Genomic DNA, 25,544 nt, shown 5'->3' with positions numbered 1-25,544 from the left:
AGGCATGTGTTATGGGTCTTTGATTCTAGAAATTTCAGGGATATCTAGATGTTTGTCCACTTCCAGGCTCACTTATTACAGTGTCTCCCTAAGGTCTCCATCTGGATTGTGCTTGAGGATTTCCAACTAAAGGGGATATCACTACTTCACAAAGCAGCCTGTGTCATTTTTAGATACTCTTGATTGTTGCTGAACCAAAATCTGCCTCATTATAAATTTTACTGTACATTAAGATCTTTATTAGCCAAATGATGAACTAAAAAACTACGAAAATATTTCTTATATTTCTCAGTGTTTTCAGATATATAAAACACTATATGAGAGATCACAGAAAGATTAAGAGATTTGTCCAAGGTCAAACAGCTTCTAAATAATAAGAGTTAATTCTCTAACTCAACTCTCAAGGTACTAAGTTAACATTTTTTATTGACACTCAATTGTCTCTCGGTAGAGGGAGGGACAGTGTGTGTGTGCGCGCGTGTGAGAAAGAGAGAGAGAAAGAGACAGACAGAGAGAGAGCACAGAAGACCTTCAGAGAAAGGCAATTTCCAGAAAAGAAGGGAGAAAAGGCAATTTGAATCCTGAATCTCATGAATCACACTATTGTTAACCAAATTGATTGATTTTGACATGTTTAAACTCTACCAGGAGAAGGGATAATCCTGTGATTTTTTGCTTAATCTGGAAGTCTGACTCCCAAAGAAACAGACCAGGAATGGGCTAGAATGGAGATTCCTATATCTAAACAAGAAAAGGGACCAGTTTATATTGGGTTTGCTCCACAGTGTCAGAGCCAGGTTTATTAAAAAAAAAAAAATTTTTTTTTTTTTTGTGTAAAATGATAATTCATCAGTAAGTACTGTGTAAGATGGACATAGTTGACCAACGTATAACCCCTTGCCTATCGAGTCAATTCCAACTTACAGCAACCCTACAGGACAGAGTAGAACTACCCCATAGAGCTTCCAAGGCTGTAATCTTTACGGAAATCAGGCTGCCAAATTTTTCTCCTGCGAAGCGGCATGGTGGGTTTCAACTGCTGACCTTTCGTTTAGCGGCCAAGAAGTTAATCACTTGTGCTACCAGGGCTCCTGAACAACATGTAAGAGGGTCATATGTGTGAAATTTTGAGCTTCCACCACTGGAACAGAGCCCCTTGTGTGTATTAACAACGTAGGTCTTGGTCACCACTGTCTCCCCAGGGCCTAGAGCAATGCCTGGCACACAGCAGGCCATCGCTAAACATGTGTTGAATTAAAAAATACTTTTGAAAATAATCGCCCAGTTACTTATTTTTGTAAGCTATTATCGAGACAATCCTTTTTTTTTTTTTTTTACAAGCAGGCAGCCTCTGCAATTGACCATGTGAACGCAAAATACCATGATGAGCTAACGACATCCCTGTTCAAATTGTACAGAAATTACAAAGAGGAGCCTCAAAATTCATCACATTAACTCACATCCCCAGAAAATTCATTCCTGGGGGTTTAAAGCAATGAAACATCTCCCCCTGGCCTGAGAGTGTCTCCCCTACTCTGGGAAATAAGGACGAATGTGGCAGTAATGGCGCTCAGGGCTTTTCATGTTCCCAAACTATTAAAATACAAATTGGGGGAAGAGAGACGCTTGGCCAGATCTCCTTGGGCCTAGCTGGGCACCTGGGGTGGTACTCACATCCATCTGTTGTCCGCACCTCCATATGCACCAGGTCTGCTTCCTTATCCAATCCGGCCACTGACCTGGAAAAAGGAATGGACAGAGGTTCAGTGGTCACAGGGATAACAGACCACAAAGTGGGAAGACTCAGTGGCCAACCAATACCCAAAATCCACTTTCTCAAGAAGGACTGCTCTGCTCTGTGGGGTCTGACAATATGGCCACTGGTGACTCTGCAGTGGCAAATGCTCCCAGTAACTGTCACCGTTAATAGTTGCAAAGCCATGAGTCCTGTAGTCATGCCAGTGACTCTCCAAGAAAAGAAAAGAGAAAACATAAACTAGTACAGAGTTCAAAGCAGACAATGCTGGTGCAAACCCATCCCTGCCCCTTCCCCACCTTTACACAACTCCCTGTTTTCTTCCCCTCCTCCACCTTGCCACCCCTGACTGCTTCTACCACTTCCTCCCCTCTGCCCTCCCACTTAAAGTGGCCACTCCCTGCCCCATGCTGCTGATGGGGACTGCTCCACGCTGCTGATGCGGAGGTGGTTTACTCTCAGTTCTGGCTTCAAGCCACTCCTGCCCTCCTGAGTTTCATCCATTCTACCTGTCTTTCCTCCTGCCTTACTAAGACTCTCTGCCCATTATCATTATTTAGGAACAAACATTCAAAGCCTGGACTGACAAGGATGAATTTCTTCAGGTGGTTGGGGTGGAAAACCTTAAAGGTTTGTGGCCCACAGGTGGAAGAAGGCTGAGAATGCCTACAAACTAATCCTGGCGGCCTCCGACCTTCCACAGGTGAAGTCCCAGGCAGCTGATGCTTGCATCAGATATCCGGACAGAGTCAGACTCAGAGAATGAGCTGAAAGAGCCAATTTATCCATTCATACATGCAAGTGCTAAGGATCACACAATCTGCACCCTTTGGAAAGATCTTTGGTTCTTACTGATAGTCTATTTACTCTTATTTTAACTATCATTCCAACAAGATTGGTTTTCTGGTTTTCCAGTCTTCAAAAGATAAAAAGCATCAAGTTAGAAAGAGGAAGTAGAATTAAAAATGGCAAGATTTAACAGCAAATACCAGAGAGAGAAAGAGAATTAGAAAATCTACAAAATGCAGATCTAAGAACTCAAAACCCAGTTGTCCACACCGCTAATCCCCCCACTTCTCACTAGCCCTGAGGGCATTACTGTGCTATAGCATCATTCAGTGCCCGACATTAATGCTCAGAGACTAAAATTATAGAAAAAAGGGAACAGGGGGCTACTGGTGTCCAAACAGGGTAAGACACTGTTTAAGAAACAGTTTAAGAAATGAGGGTTGTAAGCGACATATTTTAGAAAATACTGAAGAAATTGATAAAATAAAATGATTACTTCTTTAAAGGGTAACCTTTGGTTACCTAAAAATTTCACTTTTATATAAAACACGTTTTTTCCCCAAAGAAGCTGAATAAATGAGGCTCTACTCAAGTGACAGTTTTCCCTGATGATCATCAGTATCTTTTCATTTTGATCATCTTTATTTGATCCTAACAGCAAACTCCTAAGGTAAGGAGAGCAGACATCAGTATTCAAGTTTGACTGAAGGGGAAACCGAGGCACAAGGAAATTGGTAATTACAGGGAGTAGGCCGGAGCTACACAGATGCCCTGAATCTCCGGCCTGGAGCAGCAGCATCCTTCAGGGCTCCTCCCCTTCTACTTGCACTGTCTTTCATACCCAACCTTCTTTGACCTCATTTCTTCTTCACCTAATTCTCATCCCTCCAGCTGCCCTTTTGGATTCCCTCATTTCACTGAAAGGTCCCTTCTCTGCTTCTATAGCATCCGTACTATCCAAACCAAATCAAACGTATTGCCATCGAGTTGATTCTGACTCATTGCGACCCTATAGGACAGAGTAGAACTGCCCCATAGGGTTTCCAAAGCTATAAATCTTTATGGAAGCAGACCACCACATCTTTCTCCTGCTAAGCATCTGGTGTGTTCAAATTGCCCACCTTTCAGTTAGCAGCAAGTACTCAAACACTGTACCACTAGGGCTCCTAGTGTCTTCCCTACTTGGATATAAATCTTGAAGGGGACGACCCTGTCATATTTATCTTTGAATCCTTGGAACCTATGTGCCTAGTACATAGTAAGCGCTGCCTATATGTTAACCGCCCCCCAACCAGTGTCGTCGAGTCAGTGAATTAAAATATTATTGAGCTTACAAACAACCCCATCCACCTGCGATAATGCCAAAAATTCAATGTGGAAGTCACTCAAGGGGACACAGACAGGGGTGGAGGCAGCAGCAGGGACTGTGCAGTCTATATGGACACCATCTCTGCTCTGCAGCCCCCGTTTCTTTATAAACAAGCTGGTATTCTCCAGATTAGAGATGTCTCAGCTGTTACTCTTCCACGCTCCCCCATGGTCACTGGCAGCTAGCACGAACAGAATTGAAACCATAATAATTAAGGTTGACTGCACTCTATTAACACTACGCTCTGTTAAAAAAAAAAAAAAGAGCCCCGGTGGTGCAGCGGTTAAGTGCTCTGTTGCTAACTGAAAGGTCATTAGTTCAAACCAACCAGCTGCTCCATGGAAGAAAGATGTGGCAGTCTTCTTCCATAAAGATTTACAGCCTTGGAAATCCTATGGGGAAGATCTACTCTGTCCTACAGGGTTGGTATGAGTCAGAATTGACTTGAAGGCGATGGGTTTTATTAACAAAAGAAGCTAAGTCCTTGCCTCTTAGAAGCTTAAAACAAGGCAAACAACACAGGTAAAAACAAGCACAGAAACTGTCATTGGGTCAGAACTGTCAGGAGAAATGTCTCCCCCAAGTGAGGAACATGCGGTCTGAAAGAATGGTGTGGATATACCGAGAGAAAGAGATCTGGTAGTGTGACAGAGAGCCTGCACATAGAGGAGAGAGGGGATAAAATGGCAATGGTCAGGGGGATGGAGTCGGGGGGTGGGGGAAACAATCAGAGGGAGGGAATTAGGGAGGAAAGCAACCCTACGTACAACAGATCGAAACACTGCCCGGCCCTGCACTATTCTCACAATCGTTGTTATGCTTGAGCCTGTTGTTGCGGCCACTATGCCAATCCATCTTGTTGAGGGTCTTCCTGTTTTTTGCTGGCCCTTTACTTTACCAAGCATGATATCCTTCTCCAGTGACTGGTCCTTCCTGATAATATGCCCAAAGTATGTGAGACGTAGTCTTGCCATCCTTGCTTCTAAGGAGCATTCTGGTTGTACTTCTTCCAAGACAAACTTGTTTGTTCTTTGGCAGTTCATGGTATATTCAATACTCTTCACCAACATCACAATTCAAAGTCATCAATTCTTCTTCAGTCTTCCTTATTCATCACCCAGTTTTTGCATGCATAAGTCAATTGAAAACACCATGGCTCGGGTCAGGCACGCCTTAGTCTTCAAGGTAGCATCTTTGCTTTTCAGCACTTTAGAGAGGTATTTTGCTGCAGATGTGCCCAATGCAATGTGTCTTTTGATTTCTTGACTGTTGCTTTTATGGCTGTTGATTGTGGATCCAAGCAAAATGAAATCTTTGAGAACTTCAAGTTGTGAGGATTTTTGTTTTATGTTGAAGTGTAATCCATACTGAAGGCTGCGGTCTTTGATCTTAAACAGTAAGTGCTTCAAGTCCTCTTCACTTTTAGCAAGCAGGGTTTGTCATCTGCATAACGCAGGTTGTTAATGAGTCTTCCTCCAGTCCTGATGCCCCGTTCTTCTTCATGTAGTCCAGCTTCTCAGATTATTTGCTCAACATACAGATTGAATATGTATGGTGAAAGGATACAACCCTGACGCACACCTTTCCTGATTTTAAACCACACAGTATCCCCTTGTTGTGTTCAAACAACTGCCTCTTGATCTATGTAAGGTTCCTCATGAGCACAATTAAGTGTTCTGGAATTCCCATTCTTCGTAATGTTATCCATAATTTATTATGATCCACAGAGTCAAATATTTTGCATAGTCAATAAAACACAGGTAATCATCTTTCTGGTATTCCCTGCTTTCAGCCAGGATCCATCTGACATCAGCAGTGATATCCCTGGTTCCACGTCCTCTTCTGAACCTGGCTTGAATTTCTGGCAGTTCCCTGTCAATACACTGCTGCAGCTGCTTTTGAATGATCTTAGCAAAATTTTACTTGGGTGTGATATGATACTGCTTGATAATTTCCACATTCGGTTGGATCACCTTTCTTCGGAACAGGCATTAATATGGATCTCTTCCAGCCAGTTGGCCAAATTTCTTGGCATAGACAAGTGAGCACTTCCAGTGCTGCATCCATTTGTCAAAACATCTCAACTGGTATTCTGTCAATTCCTGGAGCCTTGTTTTTTGTTTTGGTCAATGCCTGCAGTGCAGCTTGGACTTCTTCCTTCAATACCATTGGTTCCTTATCATATGCTACTTCCTGAAATGGTTGAACTCTTTTTGGTATAGTGACTCTGTGTATTCCTTCCATCTTCTTTTGATGTTTCCTGCATTGTTTAATATTTTCCCTGTAGAATCCTTCAATATTGCAACTTGAGGCCTGAATTTTTTCTTCAGTTCTTTTAGCTTGAGAAATGCTGAGTGAGTTCTTCCCTTCTGGTTTTCTACCTCCAGGTTTTTGTACATGTCATTATAATACTTTATCTTCTTGAGTCATCCTTTGAAATCTTCTGTTCAGCTCTTTTACTTCATCATTTCTTCCTTTTGCTTTAGCTACTTGACGTTCACGAGCAAGTTTCGGAGTCTCTTCTGACATCCATTTTGGTCTTTTCTTTCTTGACTTTTTAACAACCTCTTGCTTCCTTCATGTATGATGTCCTTGATGTCACTCCACAATTCGTCTGGTCTTCGGTCATTAGTGTTCAACGTGTCAAATCTACTCTTGAGATGGTCTCTAACTTCAACTGGGATATGCTCAAGGTTGTTCTTTGGCTCTCCTCAACTTGTTCTAATTTTCTTTAGTTTCACCTTGAACCTGCATATGAGCTATTGATGGTCTGTTCCACAGTCACGCCCTGGCTTTGTTCTGACTAACGTTATTGAGCTTTTCCATCATCTCTTTCCACAGATGTAGTCGATTTGATTCCTGTGTCTTCCATCTGGCAAGGTCCAAGTATATAGTAGCTGTTTATGATGGTGAAAAAGGGTATCTGCAAAGAAGAAGTCGTTGGTCTTGCAAAGTTCTATCATGGGATCTCTGTCACCATTTTTATCACCAAGGCCGTACATATTTTGCAACTACCAATCCTTCTTTGTCTCCAACTTTCGCATTCCAATCACCAGTATTTATTGATGCATTCTGATTGCATGTCTGATCAATTTCAAACTGCAGAAGTTGGTAAAAATTTTCAATTTCTTCATCTTTGGCTTTAGTGGTTGGTGCATAAGTTTGAATGATAGTCATATTAACTGGTCTCCCTTGTAGACATATGGATATTATCCTATCACTGACAGTGCTGTACTTCTGGACAGGTGCTCAAATGTTCTTTTTGACAATGAATACAATGCCATTCCTCTTCAAGTTGTCATTCCCAGCATAGTAGACCATATGATTGTATGATTCAAAATGTCCGATATCAGTCAATTTCAGCTCACTAACACCTAGGATATCAATGTTTATGTGATCCATTTCATTTTTGATGATTTCCAATTTTCCTAGATTCATACTTCGTACATTTTATATTCCCATTATTAATGGATGTTTGCAACTGTTTCTTCTCATTTTGGGTCATGTCACATCATCAAGTGAAAGTCCCGAAAGCTTGACTCTATCCATGTCATTAAGGTCAACTCTACTCTGAGGAGGCAGCTCTTCTCCAGTCATCTTTTGAGTGCCTTCCAACCTGAGGGACTCATCTTCTGGCACTGTATCAGACAGTGTTCCACTGCTACTCATAGGTTTTCACTGGCTAATTCTTTTCAGAAGTAGACCGCCAGGTCCTTCTTCCTAGTCTGTCTTAGTATGGAAGCTCAGCTAAAACCTGTCTGCCATGGGTGATCCTGCTGGTATTTGAATACCAGTAGCATAGCTTCCAGCATCATAGCAATGTGTAAGTTCCCACAGTACAACAAACTGACAGACATGTAACTTCAAAAGGTTTTGCTAGATAGTATATCAATATATACACTACATGGTATATCATCAATAAGTATTTGTTTAATGAATGATTATAACATTTTCATTCAGTCAGACAAACTTCCTAAGGCCAGAAATCATGGCCTAAATTTGTCTTTTAACCCCCTCAGCCCCTGTGTATAAGGGTTGAACACATACTTGGGCCTCAAAGACAAACCTTTTTATGATGTAAGGAGATGTCTCTCTCCTGTGTGCCCTAAATAATATTTGCGTTAAGCATCACCAACTGCTGCCACAAAAGGGGAAAAAAAAAATCTCTACAGGCCTGGATAATGTTGAAGTGGCTTCCTCCTGGGGGTATTTAACGCTTTCATTAATTTGGTAACAATTAAAGAGCTCAACAACAGCACAAGGACCATATGAAAATCGGAGAAGAAGGGCAATGGTTATTTTCCAAAGTTGGGAGCCCTTCAGAGTCCAGAGCAAAGACTAAGGCCACAAAGAATGAAGGAAAGTCGGGAGGCATGGTCGAGGCTCTAGGCAAGAAACAGAAACCAGCTCTGAAAAGCATATACTCACAGCTGTTACAGGTGGACACAGCTGATAAAGTGGTTTTCAAACCTGTTTTTTGCAACTGAACCCTCTGTTCAAACAGTCTCTAAATCCCAACATAGACAGCAGGTCAAACAGGAACCTTAACAGCTCACCCAATCATGACAGTCCCCGAGACAGCTGGATGAAGCCGCCTTTGAAGCACTGTATCCAATCTAACCTCTTCAATTACATAGATCAGAAAACTGAGCCTCACAAAACTGGGCAAAGGCTCACAGCTAGTTTGCATCCAGTGGCCCCAGAATCTGGTTTGGGACTCCAGACACACTTGGTTGCATGAGAAAGTGGTAGGGCACAGCTCCTGTGCATTCTTCACTCCCTGTAGGTATGAATTCCAGGGTACAACTGCCCTAGGAATAAGAAAACTGGAAGCTGGGCTATGCATGAGTGAGTGAGGGTGAAATACCAATAAGGTCAAAGTACAAACGTTTTATAAACTTATTAAAAAAAAAAAAACTTATTAGCCGGGCATTTAAAGTTCAAAACAAGTTTACCTCGACCTATTTCTCCAATTCACAACACAAACTTTCTCTCCTTTATGTCTTTTCTCAAGCTGTCCCCACCACCTGGAACACTCTTGCCACTCGGCATATTCCCATTTTATGGCCCAGATCAACATCTATCTTCCAGGAAGTCTCCTCTGATCTTCACTAACCCATTCCAGCTGTGGTTGGCCACCCTGGCTGAATATTAAAATCACCCAGAAAACTTTCTAAAAATTCTAAGTAGTAATATCTAGGCCACTCACAGAAATTCCCAGTTTAATTGGTCTGGAGCAATTGTTAATTGTTAATTCTCAAATTTTAGCAAGCATCAGGATCCCCTAGAGGACTTGTTAAAACACAGGCGCTGGGCTCCACTCCCAGAGTCTCTGATTCATTAGGTCTGGGGTTGAGGCCCAAGAAATTGCATTTCTAGCAAGTAGTCAGGTGATGACTATGATTGATGATGATGATGATGATGGTGATGATAGCCCAGGGATCACACTATGAGAACCACTAGCCTGGAGTATAGTCCAGGACTTATTAACTTTTAGGTGGTGCCAAGTGATACCAAAGTACAGTCAGAGTTGAGAATCACTCATTAAAGCCTGAAATAACCACCACCCTCTACAACCTGAGCCTGAAATCCCCTCTCCTGATTGGCTTTTAGTTAAAAGCATGAATCCTGAAGTCAGACTTTCTAGGTTAGAATCTTGGCTCCACCTCTTAGTACTTGTAGAATTGTAAGCAATTTACTTAACCTCTCTCTGCCTCAATTTTCTCATCTGGATAATAACAATACCCTTTTCATCTCATACTGTTATTATGTCATTATGGGAACTAAATGAACTACATGTATGTAAAACATTCAGAAGAGAGCCATGTGATAATAGTTAATACTATATAATGCTTACTACAGCACTCACAAGAAGCCCTGGTGGCGCAGTGGTTAAAGCAGCTGACTGCTAACTGAAAGGTTGGTGGTTCAAAACCACCAGCGGCTTCATGGGAGAAGGATGTGCCAGTATGCTTCTGTAGAGATCTACAGCCTTGGAAACTCTATGGGGTTGCTATGAGTCAGAATCGACTTGACAGCGATGGGTTTTTTGGTATAGCGCTCACATTTTCTTAAATGCAATTATATTTATTGAGCACCTGTAATGTGCCAAGAATTTACCACCGAATTAAATATATTATCTCATTTAATCCTGAGACAAACTTATTTGAGATCAGTGTTGTTAGGTGCCATCGAGTCAGTTTCAACTCAGCAATCCTGTGAACAACAGTAGGAAACACTGCCTGGTCCTGTGCCATCCTCACTATCATTGCAATGTTTGAGCCCACTGTTGTAACCACTGTGTCAATCCATCTTGTTGAAGGTCTTTCTCTTTTTTGCTGACCCTGTACTTTACCAAGCATGATGTCCATCTCCAACAACTGGTCCCTCCTGATAACATATCCAAGTACATGAGATAAAGTCTCACCATCCTCGCTTGTAAGGAGCATTCTGGTTGTACTTCTTCCAAGACAGATTTGTTCACTCTTTTGGCAGTCCATGGTACGTTCGATATTCTTTGCCAACACCATAATTCAAACGCGTTAATTCTTCCTTGGTCTTCCTTATTCATTGACCAGCTTTTGCATTTATACGGTGTGACTGAAGATATCAAAACTGATTGAAATCAGTAGTATAATTTATTTTTTCAGATGAGACGCTGGAGATTTGGAGATGTCAGATTACCTAACCAAATATGAGGAAATAGATGGAGCTTAAGTTCAAACACAATTTGTCTTACTCCAACTTCGGCTGTTTGTGCACCTGAATTTTTTCTCCTTCAGAACAGCCTCCTTAAAGAGAGGCTGTAGATCTGATTAAACTGCATTTTCCCTTAGTGTCTAGCACTGTGCCTTGCTCTGCCTTTATCAACTATCTGTTGAGTAGATGAATAAATACATGAATAAGAACAATAATAATAACCCCAGCAGTATGTTTAAGATAAATACTGAAAATAGCTCCTTAATATGGTGAAACAGATTTCTTCATTTAATTAATCTCTAGGCAATTAAGTGAACAAAATCTTCATTTTATATTATTATGCTATTTTCACCACTTATCTTCAAAGTAATATTGAATCTGACAAACAGTCATCTGTGATTTGCTTGACAAGTGTGATCATCCTGTGAAAATGCTGGAGCAGCAAGTCAGAGATCTCATTCAGCTCAAAGGAAAATGGCTCCTCTAGTGGACACTTTGGGAACTTTCGTCCCAAATCACAAACATCCCCTTTCTCTAAGGGATCCCTGGTGGTGCAGTGGTTAAGCACTGGGGTGCTAACCAAAAGGCCAGTGGTTCAGACCCACCAGCCACTCCACAGGAGAAAGGTGTGGCAGTCGGCTTCTGTAAAGACTGACAGCCTTGGAAGCTGTATGGGGCAGTTCTACCCTGTCCTATAGGGTCACTATGACTCGATGGCAATGGGTTTGGTTTTTATCTGTCTGCTGCTTGCTCCCTCCAGATTCAGGTTTCTAGACGCAGACCCTCATACCCTAGTCTATACTGTATGACCGTGACTCTTCTCTACAGCTGATTAGACCAGAGATAGACCTCAATCCAAGCTGGCTCAAAGAGATTTGTTTCCCAGACTTTGGCATTTGTTTGAGAGAATGTAACATGAGGCTTAAAGCAACTTGTCTCAGACATCTTTAACTGGGAGGCCAGAAGAAGAGAGAACCCAAGAAAAAAAATAGACAGCATTCAGTGAGATTCTGGGTAGGTCCTTTCTGAGGTCTGGGTGCATTTCTTCTCTTGGACTCTAATAACTCTAGCTAGGCTTGAAGAATTTGTGTGATTACAAAGTCAAGGAGAAGAGAGGGGTGATATAATCCAAGGCATAGTGGTGCAAGTGGGCATGCTGTAAGGGTAGGATATATCATACAAGAGCACTCTGAAGACATAATAAGGCAGAACTTGAAAAGTCACCAACCCAGGGATGATGGACTGGTTCCCACAAATGGAAGCCTACAAGCATTCCCTGCATTTTGTTTGTATCACTGGACAAATTCTCCTATTTCTAAAGCTGTCGTCATTCTTTTGCTCTGGAAATAAATTTTTATAAAGGTAATCTTTATTATAAACTACTTCATTTAGAAAAGTGTCTTATTTAACTTTGTATCTTTTTCCAGTTGATGGGATGTACCTATAACATTACAACTTGGAGCACGAGTGGCCCCAAACAGCAGTGCTCTGTGAAGATCCTCCTCCCACTTCTTCACTCATCCAGTGTGTCTTCCTGCCCAGGTTGAATCAATACACACTGCCACTCACGTAAGCTGTGAGGTAATTAACAAGAAATGCAAACTCAGAATAAAAGCAGTGCCCACTGAAACGCCCCAAACACTCAAATCCTGTTATAGAAGATGAGCAGAGAGTGGTATTTAGATTGGCAACAGTTTCTATGAAAACTTGGGCTGAGAAGGCACATCGCTCTATCATCCCCATCACCACAATCCTGGGTAGATCACCACACCAAATAAATAATTCATCCGACTTGCACACAAGTACTGAGCACCTACTATACGTCAAATACCAAAACAATGAAAGGGGAGGGAAGATGCAATAGGAGTAAGACAATGTTCCAGCTCTCTAGAAGTTCCAACTGATGTGGGAAACACAGGGAGGCACATAATTGAAAGAAAACATGGCAAGTGCTTTAGTACACTGAAGTGGGGGTATCCTGCAGGTTGTCAGAGTCCACAGGGTTGGGGTCTTATAAAATGAATAGGCAAGAGAGGCATAAATAAATCCTGCCAGTCCACCAGTGTGATCCTGTGACTTCCAGAGCAAGCATTTCCAAGTGCTCCTGTGCACTCAGCACTGGGGTCCAACAACAGAATGAGGGCCTATGGGCCGGAGGCAGTAGAGTAGTCAGTAAGGCGGACAGATGATGTAATTTGAGAGACATATACCTTCATAAAGGTATTGTTGTTGGGTGCTGTTGAGTCAATTTCAGCTCATAGCAACTCCATGGGACAGAGCAGAATTGCCTCACAAGGTTTTCTTGGCTGCAAGTGTTACAGAAACAGATTGCCAGGTCTTTCTCCTGCAGAGCTGCTGGGTGGGGTCAAAGTTGAGTGCTAAATCATTTGCACCACCAGAGCTCCTTCATAAAGGTATGGAGACTGCAGAGACCAGTTAATGGAAATCAATTAGGAATGGACAAAGCTCTCATTGCCTCAGAGTTCCCATGCTCGAGCTTGGAATGACATAGTTAGTACCTATTGGAGTTTCTCTTATCACCAAAAACTCATCAAATCCTCTGTTTTCAGGACAAGAACATGCCTCTTCAATAGTGCAGTGGTTAAGAAGGGAGCCTTGGAGTCATGGGTTCTAGATCCTAATCCTGGCTCTGCACTTTATTAGCTGTGTGCAAGTCAGTTAACCTCTCTAAACCTCCAACTCACCCTAACAATCAAAACTTCCTCATTGGGGTCTGGTGACGATGAAATGAAATGATTCATGCCACATTTAGAGCGCATGCACACTAGGTTCTGGGAAACTTATGGAGCGTGTACAGGGACACATCCGTGCACACGCAAACTCTCTCTTTTTCTCTGGTTTCAGCACCTACTAATTATGGCGAAATCATCTAATAAAAACTTGCGCTGAAATGTAGTACAAACAGCGCTGGACTGGGACACAGGCCTCCATTCCAGTCATAGTCTTTACACTGACCAGCTAGCTATGTGGCTTGATTGAGTTACTGCATCCCTCTGGGTGCAGCTCTTCCTCTGCCAATTGAATGGGCGGCTCGAAGGGAGGGGCAGGGACAGATCCAGGGATCCAGTCCATCCCTAGTCTCTGGTGCTCTGTCACTCTGTGGCTGTTGAGGAAGGACGTGTTGGGAGCTCCTCCTTTGCACTTTGTACAGCCCTTACCCTCCTGACTGTCAAGGATCTTCCCTGCTCTGCCCCAGCCCTGTCCCCTTCTCTGTGGGGAAACACATCTAATCAAGGGCATTTGAAGGCAGAGGAATCCCTGGCTGATGAGGTCCCTGAGGTGTCACTCACAGGCAGGAACCACACCCATCTGGAGAGTGCTTCATGACCACCCTGTCCTGCTAGAGCCCACCTGCACCCGCACCTCAGCAGGCGTGGAGCGGGAGCATTGGCAGATGAAGGGGCTTCTGGGAACCGGGGAGCAGGAGGCTGAGAGGCACAACACTTGACAGTCTGCAGAGCACTTTCATACCATTGTCTCATTTTATTGTCTTAACAGTCTTGATAGGTAGATATTATTGTGCCCACTCCACAGATGAGTAAACTCTGAAAGGTGAAGCCACTTGCCGGAGATGGTCCAGCCAGGTTAGGCAGAGCTGGACCTCACAACAGGGTCTGCGGACTCTGAGTCTAGGGCTCTCAGTAGTGGTGGGTGTTCTATGGCTGCCTCAGGTAAGCCTGGGGGGCCGCGTGTAATGAAATGTAAGATTACATGGTAGTGACTGGAAGGGCAGGAGGAATTCAGAGTTAATTTAAAAAAGGTAAAAGGAGGGGGCCAAGATGGCGGACTAGGTGGACGCTGCCGCGGATCCCTCTTGCAACAAAGACTTGGAAAAACAAGGGAATCGATCACATACATAACAATGTACGAACTCTGAACAACAAGCACAGACTTAGAGACGGAAAACGAACAAATACGGGCAGACAGCGACCGTTTTCAGAACTAGGAGCCAGCGTACCAGGCAGGTGACCTTCAGAGCCCGATCTGGGGCAGAGCCCAGGGGGGCAGACGGCATAGACGGGGGGCCCAGCCCTTCCCCCCCGAACCCATCCTGGGAGGAAGTCTAGCTGGTTGGCGCGGGCGGCGTAGGGGCGCAGCCGGAGGGAGAAGCACCCGGGAGATAGTGACCGATATTGGAGCAGGGAGAACAGCGTCCCAGCTGGGGACCTGTCCCGCCAGGAGTTTGGCAGGAAGCAGGCGGGGCGCGAGTGGGGGGGAGGTCAGCTATATTTCCCTAAAGTGACCCCGGGGCGGGGCCCACACGTTCGTGCGGGAGGACGCCCACCCAGAAATCCCCGGAAGTGACTGGTCTCAGAGCGGGGAAAACAGCGTCCCAGACGGGGAGCCATTCCGCTGGGATTTGGGCATGCGCGCAGGAGGGACACGAGCGCGGGGTCCAATTATATTCTCCTGAATAGACCCTGGGGGCGGGCCCACCTGTTCATGCGGGAGACTCCCACCCAGTGCGCGCGAGCGGTGCCGCGCACCGGAGGGAGTAGTCCCCGGGAGGAAGTGACAGGTCTCCGAACAGGGAAAGCAGTGTCCTAGCCGGGAAGCCGTCCCGCCCGGATTTTGGCGGACGGGGGCGGACTGTGAACGCAGTGTTCAGCTCTATATTCTGTGGTGCTACACTCCCAGCTCTCTGATCCCTTCCCCACCCTCCCCAGGCGGCTCCATTAACATCCGAATACCCGGAGACAGAGGGAGAATTCAGATAGGGATCTGACGGCATTTTTTTTTTTAGCTGATTACCTGGAAAATCTAGTTTCCCAGTGATGGCTCGGAGACAGCAGTCCATATCAAACCACATAAAGAAACAGACCATGACAGCTTCTCCAACCCCCCAAACAAAAGAATCAAAATCCTTCCCAAATGAAGATACAATCCTGGAATTATCAGATACAGAATATAAAAAACTAATTTACAGAATGCTTAAAGATATCACAAATGAAATTAGGATAAATGCAGAAGAAGGCAAGGAACACACTGATAAAACTGTTGAAGAACTCAAAAAGATTATTCAAGAACATACTGGAAAAATTAACAAGTTGCAAGAATCCATAGAGAGACAGCATGTAGAAATCCAAAAGATTAACAATAAAATTACAGAATTTGACAACGCAATAGAAAGTCAGAGGAGCAGACTCGAGCAATTAGAATGTAGACTGGGACTTCTGGAGGACCAGGGAGTCAACACCAACATAGCTGAAAAAAAATCAGATAAAAGAATTTAAAAAAATGAAGAAACCCTAAGAATCATGTGGGACTCTATCAAGAAGGATAACTTGCGAGTGATTGGAGTCACAGAACAGGGAGGGGGGACAGAAAACACAGAGAAAATAGTTGAAGAACTCCTGACAGAAAACTTCCCTGACATCATGAAAGACGAAAGGATATCTATCCAAAATGTTCATCGAACCCCATTTAAGATTGATCCAAAAAGAAAAACACCAAGACATATTATCATCAAACTTGCCAAAACCAAAGACAAACAGAAAATTTTAAAAGCAGCCAGGGAGAAAAGAAAGGTTTCCTTCAAGGGAGAATCAATAAGAATAAGTTCAGACTACTCAGCAGAAACCATGCAGGCAAGAAGGGAATGGGACGACGTATACAGAGCACTGAACGAGAAAAACTGCCAACCAAGGATTATATATCCAGCAAAACTCTCTCTGAAATATGAAGGAGAAATTAAGATATTTACAGATAAACACAAGTTTAGAGAATTTGCAAAAACTAAACCAAGACTGCAAGAAGTGCTAAAGGAGATTGTTTGGCCTGATGACCAATAATATCAGGTACCAGCACAATACAAGGTCACAAAACAGAACGTCCTGATATCAACGCAACTCAAATAGGGAAAGCACAAAAACAAACAAATTAAGACTAATTCTAAAAAATAAATAAATAAACAAAATAATACACATAACAGGAAATCATGGAAATCAATAGATAAACGATCACAATAATCAAAAAGAGGGACTAAATATAGGGAGGCATTGAACTGCCAGATGGAGAGGGATACAAGGCGATATAGAAGGATACAAGTTAGGTTTTTAATTAGAAAAATAGGGGTAACCACAAAAAGGAATATCAATTCCATAACTCAAGAAAAAAGCCAAGAAAAAAGTAACAACTCAACAAACACAAAGTTAAACATTATGAAAATGAGGATCTCACAAGCTACTAAGAAAAACATCTCTGCTCAAAAAAGCATGTGGAAAAATGAAATGGCCAACAACACACATGAAAAGGCATCAAAATGACAGCACTAAAAACTTATTTATCTATAATTACGCTGAATGTAAATGGACTAAATGCACCAATAAAGAGACAGAGAGTCACGGACTGGATAAAGAAACACGATCCATCTATATGCTGCCTACAAGAGACACACCTTAGACTTAGAGACACGAACAAACTAAAACCCAAAGGATGGAAAAAAATATATCAAGCAAACAATAAGCAAAAAAGAAGAGGAGTAGCAATATTAATTTCTGACAAAATAGACTTTAGACTTAAATCCGCCACAAAAGATAAAGAAGAACACTATATAATGATAAAAGGGACAACTGATCAGGAAGACATAACCATATTAAATATTTACGCACCCAGTGACAGGGCTGCAAGATACGTAAATCAAATTTTAACAGAATTGAAAAGTGAGATAGACACCTCCACATTTATAGTAGGAGATTTCAACACACCACTTTCGGAGAAGGACAGGACATCCAGTAAGAAGCTCAATAGAGACAAAGAAGACCTACTTACAACAATCAACCAACTTGACCTCATTGACTTATACAGAACTCTCCACCCAACTGCTGCAAAATATACTTTTTTTTTCTAGTGCACATGGAACATTCTCTAGAATAGACCACATATTAGGTCATAAAACAAATCTTTGCAGAATCCAAAACATCGAAATATTACAAAGCATCTTCTCAGACCACAAGGCAATGAAGCTAGAAATCAATAAATAGAAAAACTAGGGAAAAGAAATCAAATACTTGGAAAATGAACAATACCCTCCCGAAAAAAGACTGGGTTATAGAAGACATCAAGGAAGGAATAAGGAAATTCTTAGAAAGCAACGAGAATGAAAATACTTCCTATCAAAACCTCTGGGACACAGCAAAAGCAGTGCTCAGAGGCCAATTTATATCGATAAATGCACACATACAAAAAGAAGAAAGAACCAAAATCAGAGAACTGTCCCGATAACTTGAACAAATAGAAAGTGAGCAACAAAAGAACCCATCAGGCACCAGAAGAAAACAAATAATAAAAATTAGAGCTGAACTAAATGAATTAGAGAACAGAAAAACAATTGAAAGAATTAACAAAGCCAAAAGCTGGTTCTTTGAAAAAATTAACAAAATTGATAAACCATTGGCTAGACTGACTAAAGAAAAACAGGAAAGGAAACAAATAACCCAAATAAGAAACGAGAAGGACCACATCACAACAGAACCAAATGAAATTAAAAGAATCATTTCAGATTACTACGTAAAATTGTACTCTAACAAATTTGAAAACCTAGAAGAAATGGATAAATTCTTGGAACAATACTACCTACCTAAACTAACACATTCAGAAGTAGAACAACTAAATAGACCCATAACAAAAAAAAGAGATTGAAACGGTAATCAAAAAACTTCCAACAAAAAAAAGTCCTGGCCCAGACGGCTACACTGCAGAGTTCTACCAAACCTTCAGAGAAGACTTAACACCATTACTATTGAAGGTATTTCAAAGCATAGAAAAAGACGGAATACTACCCAACTCATTCTATGAAGCTACCATCTCCCTGATACCAAAACCAGGTAAAGACATCACAAAAAAAGAAAATTTTAGACCTATATCCCTCATGAATGTAGATGCAAAAATCCTCAACAAAATTCTAGCCAATAGGATCCAACAACACATCAAAAAAATAATTCACCCTGGTCAAGTGGGATTTATACCACGTATGCAAGGCTGGTTTAATATCAGAAAAACCATTAATGTAATCAGTCACATAAATAAAACAAAAGATAAAAACCACATGATCTTATCAATAGATGCAGAAAAGGCATTTGACAAAGTTCAACACCCATTTATGATAAAAACTCTTACCAAAATAGGAATAGAAGGAAAATTCCTCAACATAATAAAGGGCATCTATGCAAAGCCAACAGCCAATATCACTCTAAATGGAGAGAACCTGAAAGCATTTCCCTTGAAAACGGGAACCAGACAAGGATGCCCTTTATCACCGCTCTTATTCAACATCGTACTTGAAGTCCTAGCCAGGGCAATTAGGCTAGACAAAGAAATAAAGGGTATCCAGATTGGTAAGGAGGAAGTAAAGCTATCACTATTTGCAGATGACATGATCGTATACATGGAAAACCCTAAGGAATCCTCCAGAAAACTACTGAAACTAATAGAAGAGTTTGGAAGTGTCTCAGGATATAAAATAAACATACAAAAATCACTTGGATTCCTCTACATCAACAAAAAGAATACCGAAGAGGAAATAACCAAATCAATACCATTCACAGTAGCCCCCAAGAAGATAAAATACTTAGGAATAAATCTTACCAAGGATGTAAAAGATCTATACAAAGAAAACTATAAAACTCTGCTACAAGAAATTCAAAAGGACATACTTAAGTGGAAAAACATACCCTGCTCATGGATAGGAAGACTTAACATAGTAAAAATGTCTATTCTACCAAAAGCCATCTATACATATAAAGCACTTCCGATCCAAATACCAATGTCATACTTTAAGGGGATAGAGAAACAAATCACTAATTTCATATGGAAGGGAAAGAACCCCCGGATAAGCAAAACATTACTGAAAAAGAAGAAGAAAGTGGGAGGCCTCACTCTACCTGATTTCAGAACCTATTATACAGCTACAGTAGTCAAAACAGCCTGGTACTGGTACAACAACAGGCACATAGACCAATGGAACAGAATTGAGAACCCAGATATAAATCCATCCATGTATGAGCAGCTGATATTTGACAAAGGCCCAGTGTCAGTCAATTGGGGAAATGATAGCCTTTTTAACAAATGGTGCTGGCATAACTGGATATCCATTTGCAAAAGAATGAAACAGGACCCATACCTCACACCATGCACAAAAACTAACTCCAAGTGGATCAAAGACCTAAACATAAAGGCTAAAACGATAAAGATCATGGAAGAAAAAATAGGGACAACCCTAGGAGCCCTAACACAGGGCATAAACAGAATACAAAGCATTACCAAAAATGATGAAGAGAAACCAGATAACTGGGAGCTCCTAAAAATCAAACACCTATGCTCATCTAAAGACTTCACCAAAAGAGTAAAAAGACCACCTACAGACTGGGAAAGAATTTTCAGCTATGACATCTCAGACCAGCGCCTGATCTCTAAAATCTACATGATTCTGTCAAAACTCAACCACAAAAAGACAAACAACCCAATCAAGAAGTGGGCAAAGGAGATGAACACACATTTCACTAAAGAAGATATTCAGGCAGCCAACAGATACATGAGAAAATGCTCCCGATCATTAGCCATTAGAGAAATGCAAATTAAAACTACGATGAGATTCCATCTCACACCAACTAGACTGGCATTAATCCAAAAAACACAAAATAAGAAATGTTGGAGAGGCTGCGGAGAGATTGGAACTCTCAGACACTGCTGGTGGGATTGTAAAATGGTACAACCACTTTGGAAATCCATCTGGCGTTATCTTAAACAGTTAGAAAAGGGAGAACTACCATACAACCCAGAAATCCCACTCCTCGGAATATACCCTAGAGATACAAGAGCCTTCACACAAACAGATATATGCACACCCATGTTTATTGCAGCTCTGTTTACAATAGCAAAAAGCTGGAAGCAACCAAGATGTCCGTCAACGGATGAATGGGTAAATAAATTGTGGTATATTCACACAATGGAATACTGCGCATCGATGAAGAACAGTGACGAATCTCTGAAACATTTCATAACATGGAGGAATCTGGAAGGCATTATGCTGAGCAAAATGAGTCAGTTGCAAAAGGACAAATATTGTATAAGACCACTATTATAAGATCTTGAGAAATAGAAAAAACGGAGAAGAATACATACTTTTGTGCTTACAAAGGGGGGAGGGAGGGAGGGAGGGAGGGAGAGGGCTTTTTATTGATCAATCTGTAGATAAGAACTGCTTTGGGTGAAGGGAAAGACAACACTCAATACAAGGAAGGTCAGCCTAATTGGACTGGACTAAAAGCAAAGAGGTTTCCGGGATAAAATGAAAGCTTCAAAGGTCAGCGGAGCAGGGGCTGGGGTCTGGGGAACTTGGTTTGAGGGGACTTCTAAGTCAATGGGCAAAATAATTCTATTAGGAAAACATTCTGCATCCCACTTTGAATTGTGGCGCCTGGGGTCCTAAATGCCAACAAGCGGCCATCTAAGATACATCAATTGGTCTCAACCCACCTGGAGCAAAGGCAAAGGAAGAACACCAAGGTCACACGACAACTAAGAACCCAAGAGACAGAAAGGGCCACATGAACCAGAGACCTACATCATCCTGAGACCAGAAGAACTAGTTGGTGCCCGGCCACAATCGATGTCTGCCCTGTCAGGGAACACAACAGACAACTCCTGAGGGAGCAGGAGACCAGTGGGATACAGACCCCAAATTCTCATGAAAAGAACATACCTAATGGTATGATTGAGACTAGAGGAATCCCGGAGACAATGCTCCCCAGAACGTCTGATGACACAGGACAGGAACCATCCCCGAAGACAAATCATCAGGCATGAAAAGGACTGGTCAGTGTGGGGGAGAGAGATGCTGATGAAGAGAGAGCTAATTAAATCAGGTGGACACTGGAGAGTGTGTTGGCAACTCTTGACTGGAGGGGGGATGGGAAGATAGAGAGAGAGGGAAGATGGCAAAATTGGCACGAAACGAGAGACTGAAAGGGCTGACTCAATAAGGGGAGAGCAAGTGGGAGAAGGGAGTAAGATGTATGTAAACCTACATGTGACAGACTGATTGGAATGGTAAATGTTCACTTGAAGCTTAATAAAAATTAATTAAAAAAAAAAAGGTAAAAGGAATTGAGACAGCTTGGAAGAATGTTTTGTGGGAAGTTCTAGAGAAGAAACAGAAAGTAACCAGGTGTATTTATAGACTAATAATGTGCAGAAGGGGGGAAAAATGTGCTGCCTCCGGCAATTCTCATCAAGTTAATGGATGTTGCCAATTACCGTGGTAACATTTTTAATTGTATCTCAGCTCTGAAGAGAACAAAATCCGAATTTCTTCGTCTGTGCCTCAGGACTGTTGGGGTCACACATTCTGGGACATTATACCAGAGCCCTGTGGTACAGTGGTTAAGAGCCAGGCTGCTAACCAAAAGGGTGGCAGTTCAAATCCACCAGCTGCTCCTTGGAAACTCTATGGGGCAGTTCCACCCAGTCTTATAGAATTGCTCTGAATCGGAATCAACTTGACAGCAATGGTTTTTATACCGGTGTAGACATACCTGCCTAGAGTCTATACTAACAGCCTTACTCACAGCTATTCCTGACTCCAATTGGGGTTGAGAGGAATCATTAGAAAAAGGGCATCTGCTTTATGGGGTCGTGTATAAATGGAAATGGGTCTAGAAGGAAATAAGTTGTAATCGTGTGGGAACCTCAGGAAGAAGGCAGCAGTGACAGCACCCCAAGGATGACGTAAGGACAGCTAGTATTCCTGCGCTGCCTTACGGTGGGCAGCTCCTGCGCTAACACGGTGCTCTGTGTGCTATTTCACTTAACACTCACAATAACTTAGGTGATTATGTGGATGATGGCTGCCCCGCCCCTGGACTGTAAGTTTCTTGAAAGGAGGTCCCTCACCATGGTAACTTCACTTTCTATCACAGAGCAGACACACAATCACATTCTTGCGCAAAGGACCAAAACTCCTACAATTTCTATCTGCGTTTTACCATTGCAGGACTTGAGGCTCAGAGGGGCTAAGAGACTTGTCCAAGTCACCACATCTAATAAGTGGCAGCTCCTGGACTCAGGAATCTCTTGGTTAAGTGCTCAACTACTAAACAGAAAGTTGGCTATTCAAACCCATCCAGATGTGCCTTAGAGCAAAGTCCTGGTGATTTTCCAAAAGGTCACGGCCTTGAAAACCCCATGCAACACAGTTCTAGTCTGCACACATGGTGTGGCCATGAGTCCGAATTGACTTGAAGGCAACTGGTTTGTTTTCTGGTTTCCCCAGAGTCAAAATCAGGTTGGACAGCCTTGGCTCCAGAGCACACCCTGAGATGCACAGTCCCAGGCTGCCTCTCTCAGCCGGAGAAAGAGGGAGGGAGGGGAGACAATGACAAACGTGTATTGGTCAGCTCTTCTGTGCCAGGTCCGTTATCTTCTTTATATCACCTAGTCCTAAGAACAAACCTATCAAGAATGCATGGTCCATACATGGCAATGAGGAAACAAACCCAAGGTTTGTCAGTTAGCAAAGGATAGGAGGAAGGATTCGAATGATTCCACGGCTTATCCCCACAGAACGTCCCCTTTCTACATGGCTTCTCAGAGTTAAAGCTCAGAGACCAAGCAGCATCCTGAAAACACAAGGCTGTGAGTGGAAAAAAAAAAAAAAGTGGGAAGTGGGGCTTCCTATCCTCCCAGATGAATCCCCCAGGCACAATTTGGGAACAAATTTTGGCAGAGGTTAATCTTCTCTGATGTCCCCCCATCCCTGACCCCAGCTCCCCTTTCAGTATTTCTTTCTGCAATTTCTACACCCAGCATCCGCATGCTTCATGCTGGGTGACCCCACACCCTCACCTCCAGCCCCAGGATCTAAGGTAGTCCCCCACTCAGGCCTGCCTTCCTGGGTAATACTCCAAGCTCTAAAATCAGCCCCCAGGGCCCGATGGAAATGCCCAGACCCTCAGCCAACATCAGCCAAAGAAAACTAATTGAATGCATGAAAACACTTCCTTTATCAAAAAGCGAATGTATCTTGGGAGGGGCAGCAGAGCAAACCAATGCTAACCAGGCGACTTACTATGTATTGCCAGTCATTGGACACCTCGCGCCCGGCATCGTTCTCTAAGCATCTAAGGGATACGTGGGTGGAACACTCTCGCTGCCCAGGCCTGGGAGGGATGCAGCTCTAAGTGCACACAGGCATGGCAGCACGCCCAACATCCCTGCACCTGGGCCCTGGACAGAGAGCTCTTGCCTGAAGTCCAAGCGTCCCAGTTTAGAAAACTAAATCTGGCTGATCTGAGGAGCAGCCATCTTCGCTTCAAAGTCCTTCCTCAAGTCAACCTCATTCAGTGTGTTTTCTTATAAGGAGGTGAAAGAGTACAACAGTGTGAAGCATTCAGAGACCAGGGTTCAAATCCTAGCCCTGGCCAACAAGCTACGTGACCTTGACATGGTTCCTGATCTCTCTGGGTCTCAGTACTCTCATCTCTGAAACTGAGAATAATAACAATACTTGCCTCATAGGGTTGTTGGGAGGATTAACCCAGGCAATAAAACGGCACTCCTAGCGCAGGATTTGACTTACTGACCAGTTGTTGCTGAGTTGATTCTGACTCACGAGTAGAACTGTGTCCCACAGGGTTTCCAATGGCTGATTATTTGGAAGCAGATCGCCAGGACTTTCTTCCAAGGTGCCTCTTGGTAGACTCAAACCTCCAGCTTTTCGGTTAGCAGCGGAACACGTTAACTATTTGCACTATCCAGGGGCTCCAGTACAGGCCTAGGAGTACTCAGGACATATCAGCCACAAGGGTTTCTGGTCTCCCCAGTGGATCATCAGGCTTTGGCCCTCACTACTGTCATGAACACCCCGCACCTTCTAAGCACGTCTGTGTAGACACTGCTGTAGGCGCATCTTCTAGTTGACGGGAGAAGAGGCAAAATCACCCACTGCGCGTGTGCACAGCCCTGGCATGGAGCAGCATTGCGGTGTGAGATATCGCTCACGCCTGCAGCCGTCAGCCTGGCGTAGGGCAACCCAGGGGAGGAGCAAGAAGTCAGACCCTCTGGGACAATTAAAATTCAACTGAACCAGACACTCTGGAATCCTCTCTTGGGAGTCGTTCTGCCTAGTCCAGGGCTGGGGCAAGATCACTTAATAGGCCCTTTTTCATCTTTAATTTCTCTGATTCAGAAAGTTTACAAGATCAGTTGCTAAGAGGGCTAATGTGAGGAGATGAGGCAGCAAGTTGCTCAGGGCCCAGAGTCAGCTAATTCTTTAGCTTCTAACTAGAGCCCACAGGGACCCACTTAGATAAAGCCTGAGAACTCCTTGCCTTGCTCAATCGCCCCTCCCATCCCCAAACCCCATGTAAATAAAGAATTTGAATTGCAACCCAGCAAGAATGGCCTGTCAGCCTCAAGCCAGCCAGCACTTCCCAGTAATCTCAGGGATATTGTCCTTAAAATACTTATGCTTCTCCTACCACAGGGCTCATGAGTTCAGAGCCAGCTCCTCTCACAATCCTCACACCAAGGGTCTCAGATACCTTGTGTCACTTGAATCAATGCAATGTGATGACAGAATCAATGGGCTCTCTAACCATGTGGATTTAAATTCATTGCTACCACTGTCTACCTGTGTGACTTTAGCCAAGTTATACTGCCTCCTAAGCTTTGGTTTCCTCATCTGAAGATGGGGATATCACCACCTGTCAGCTTGCCATACTGTGGTGGCTTGCATGTTGCTATGATGCTGGAAGCTATGCCATCAGTATTTCAAATACCAGCTTGGTCACCCATGGTAGACAGGTTGAAGTGGAGCTTCCAGGGTAAGACAGAATAGTAAGAAAGTCCTGATGATCTGCTGCTGAATGAATGAAAACCCTGTGGATCACAACAGAATATGTTCGATATGGT

At 43.0% G+C, this 25,544-nt stretch overlaps 1 protein-coding gene across 1 annotated transcript in view; it reads right to left on the bottom strand.

Moving 5' to 3' along the window:
- Positions 1–25,544, bottom strand: part of SORCS3 (sortilin related VPS10 domain containing receptor 3) — a 673,703-nt gene that overhangs the window by 161,866 nt on the left and 486,293 nt on the right. Inside the window, exon 6 of the mRNA XM_049856137.1 lies at positions 1,675–1,739. Within this exon, the coding sequence (XP_049712094.1) occupies positions 1,675–1,739 (65 nt within the window). The remainder of the gene's footprint in view (positions 1–1,674; positions 1,740–25,544) is intronic.

The sequence above is a fragment of the Elephas maximus genome, chromosome 16, assembly GCF_024166365.1.
Source record: "Elephas maximus indicus isolate mEleMax1 chromosome 16, mEleMax1 primary haplotype, whole genome shotgun sequence".
NCBI lineage: Eukaryota > Metazoa > Chordata > Mammalia > Proboscidea > Elephantidae > Elephas > Elephas maximus.
The sequence above is the reverse complement of the archived record's forward strand: the minus strand, read 5'-3'. Positions and strand labels throughout refer to the sequence as shown.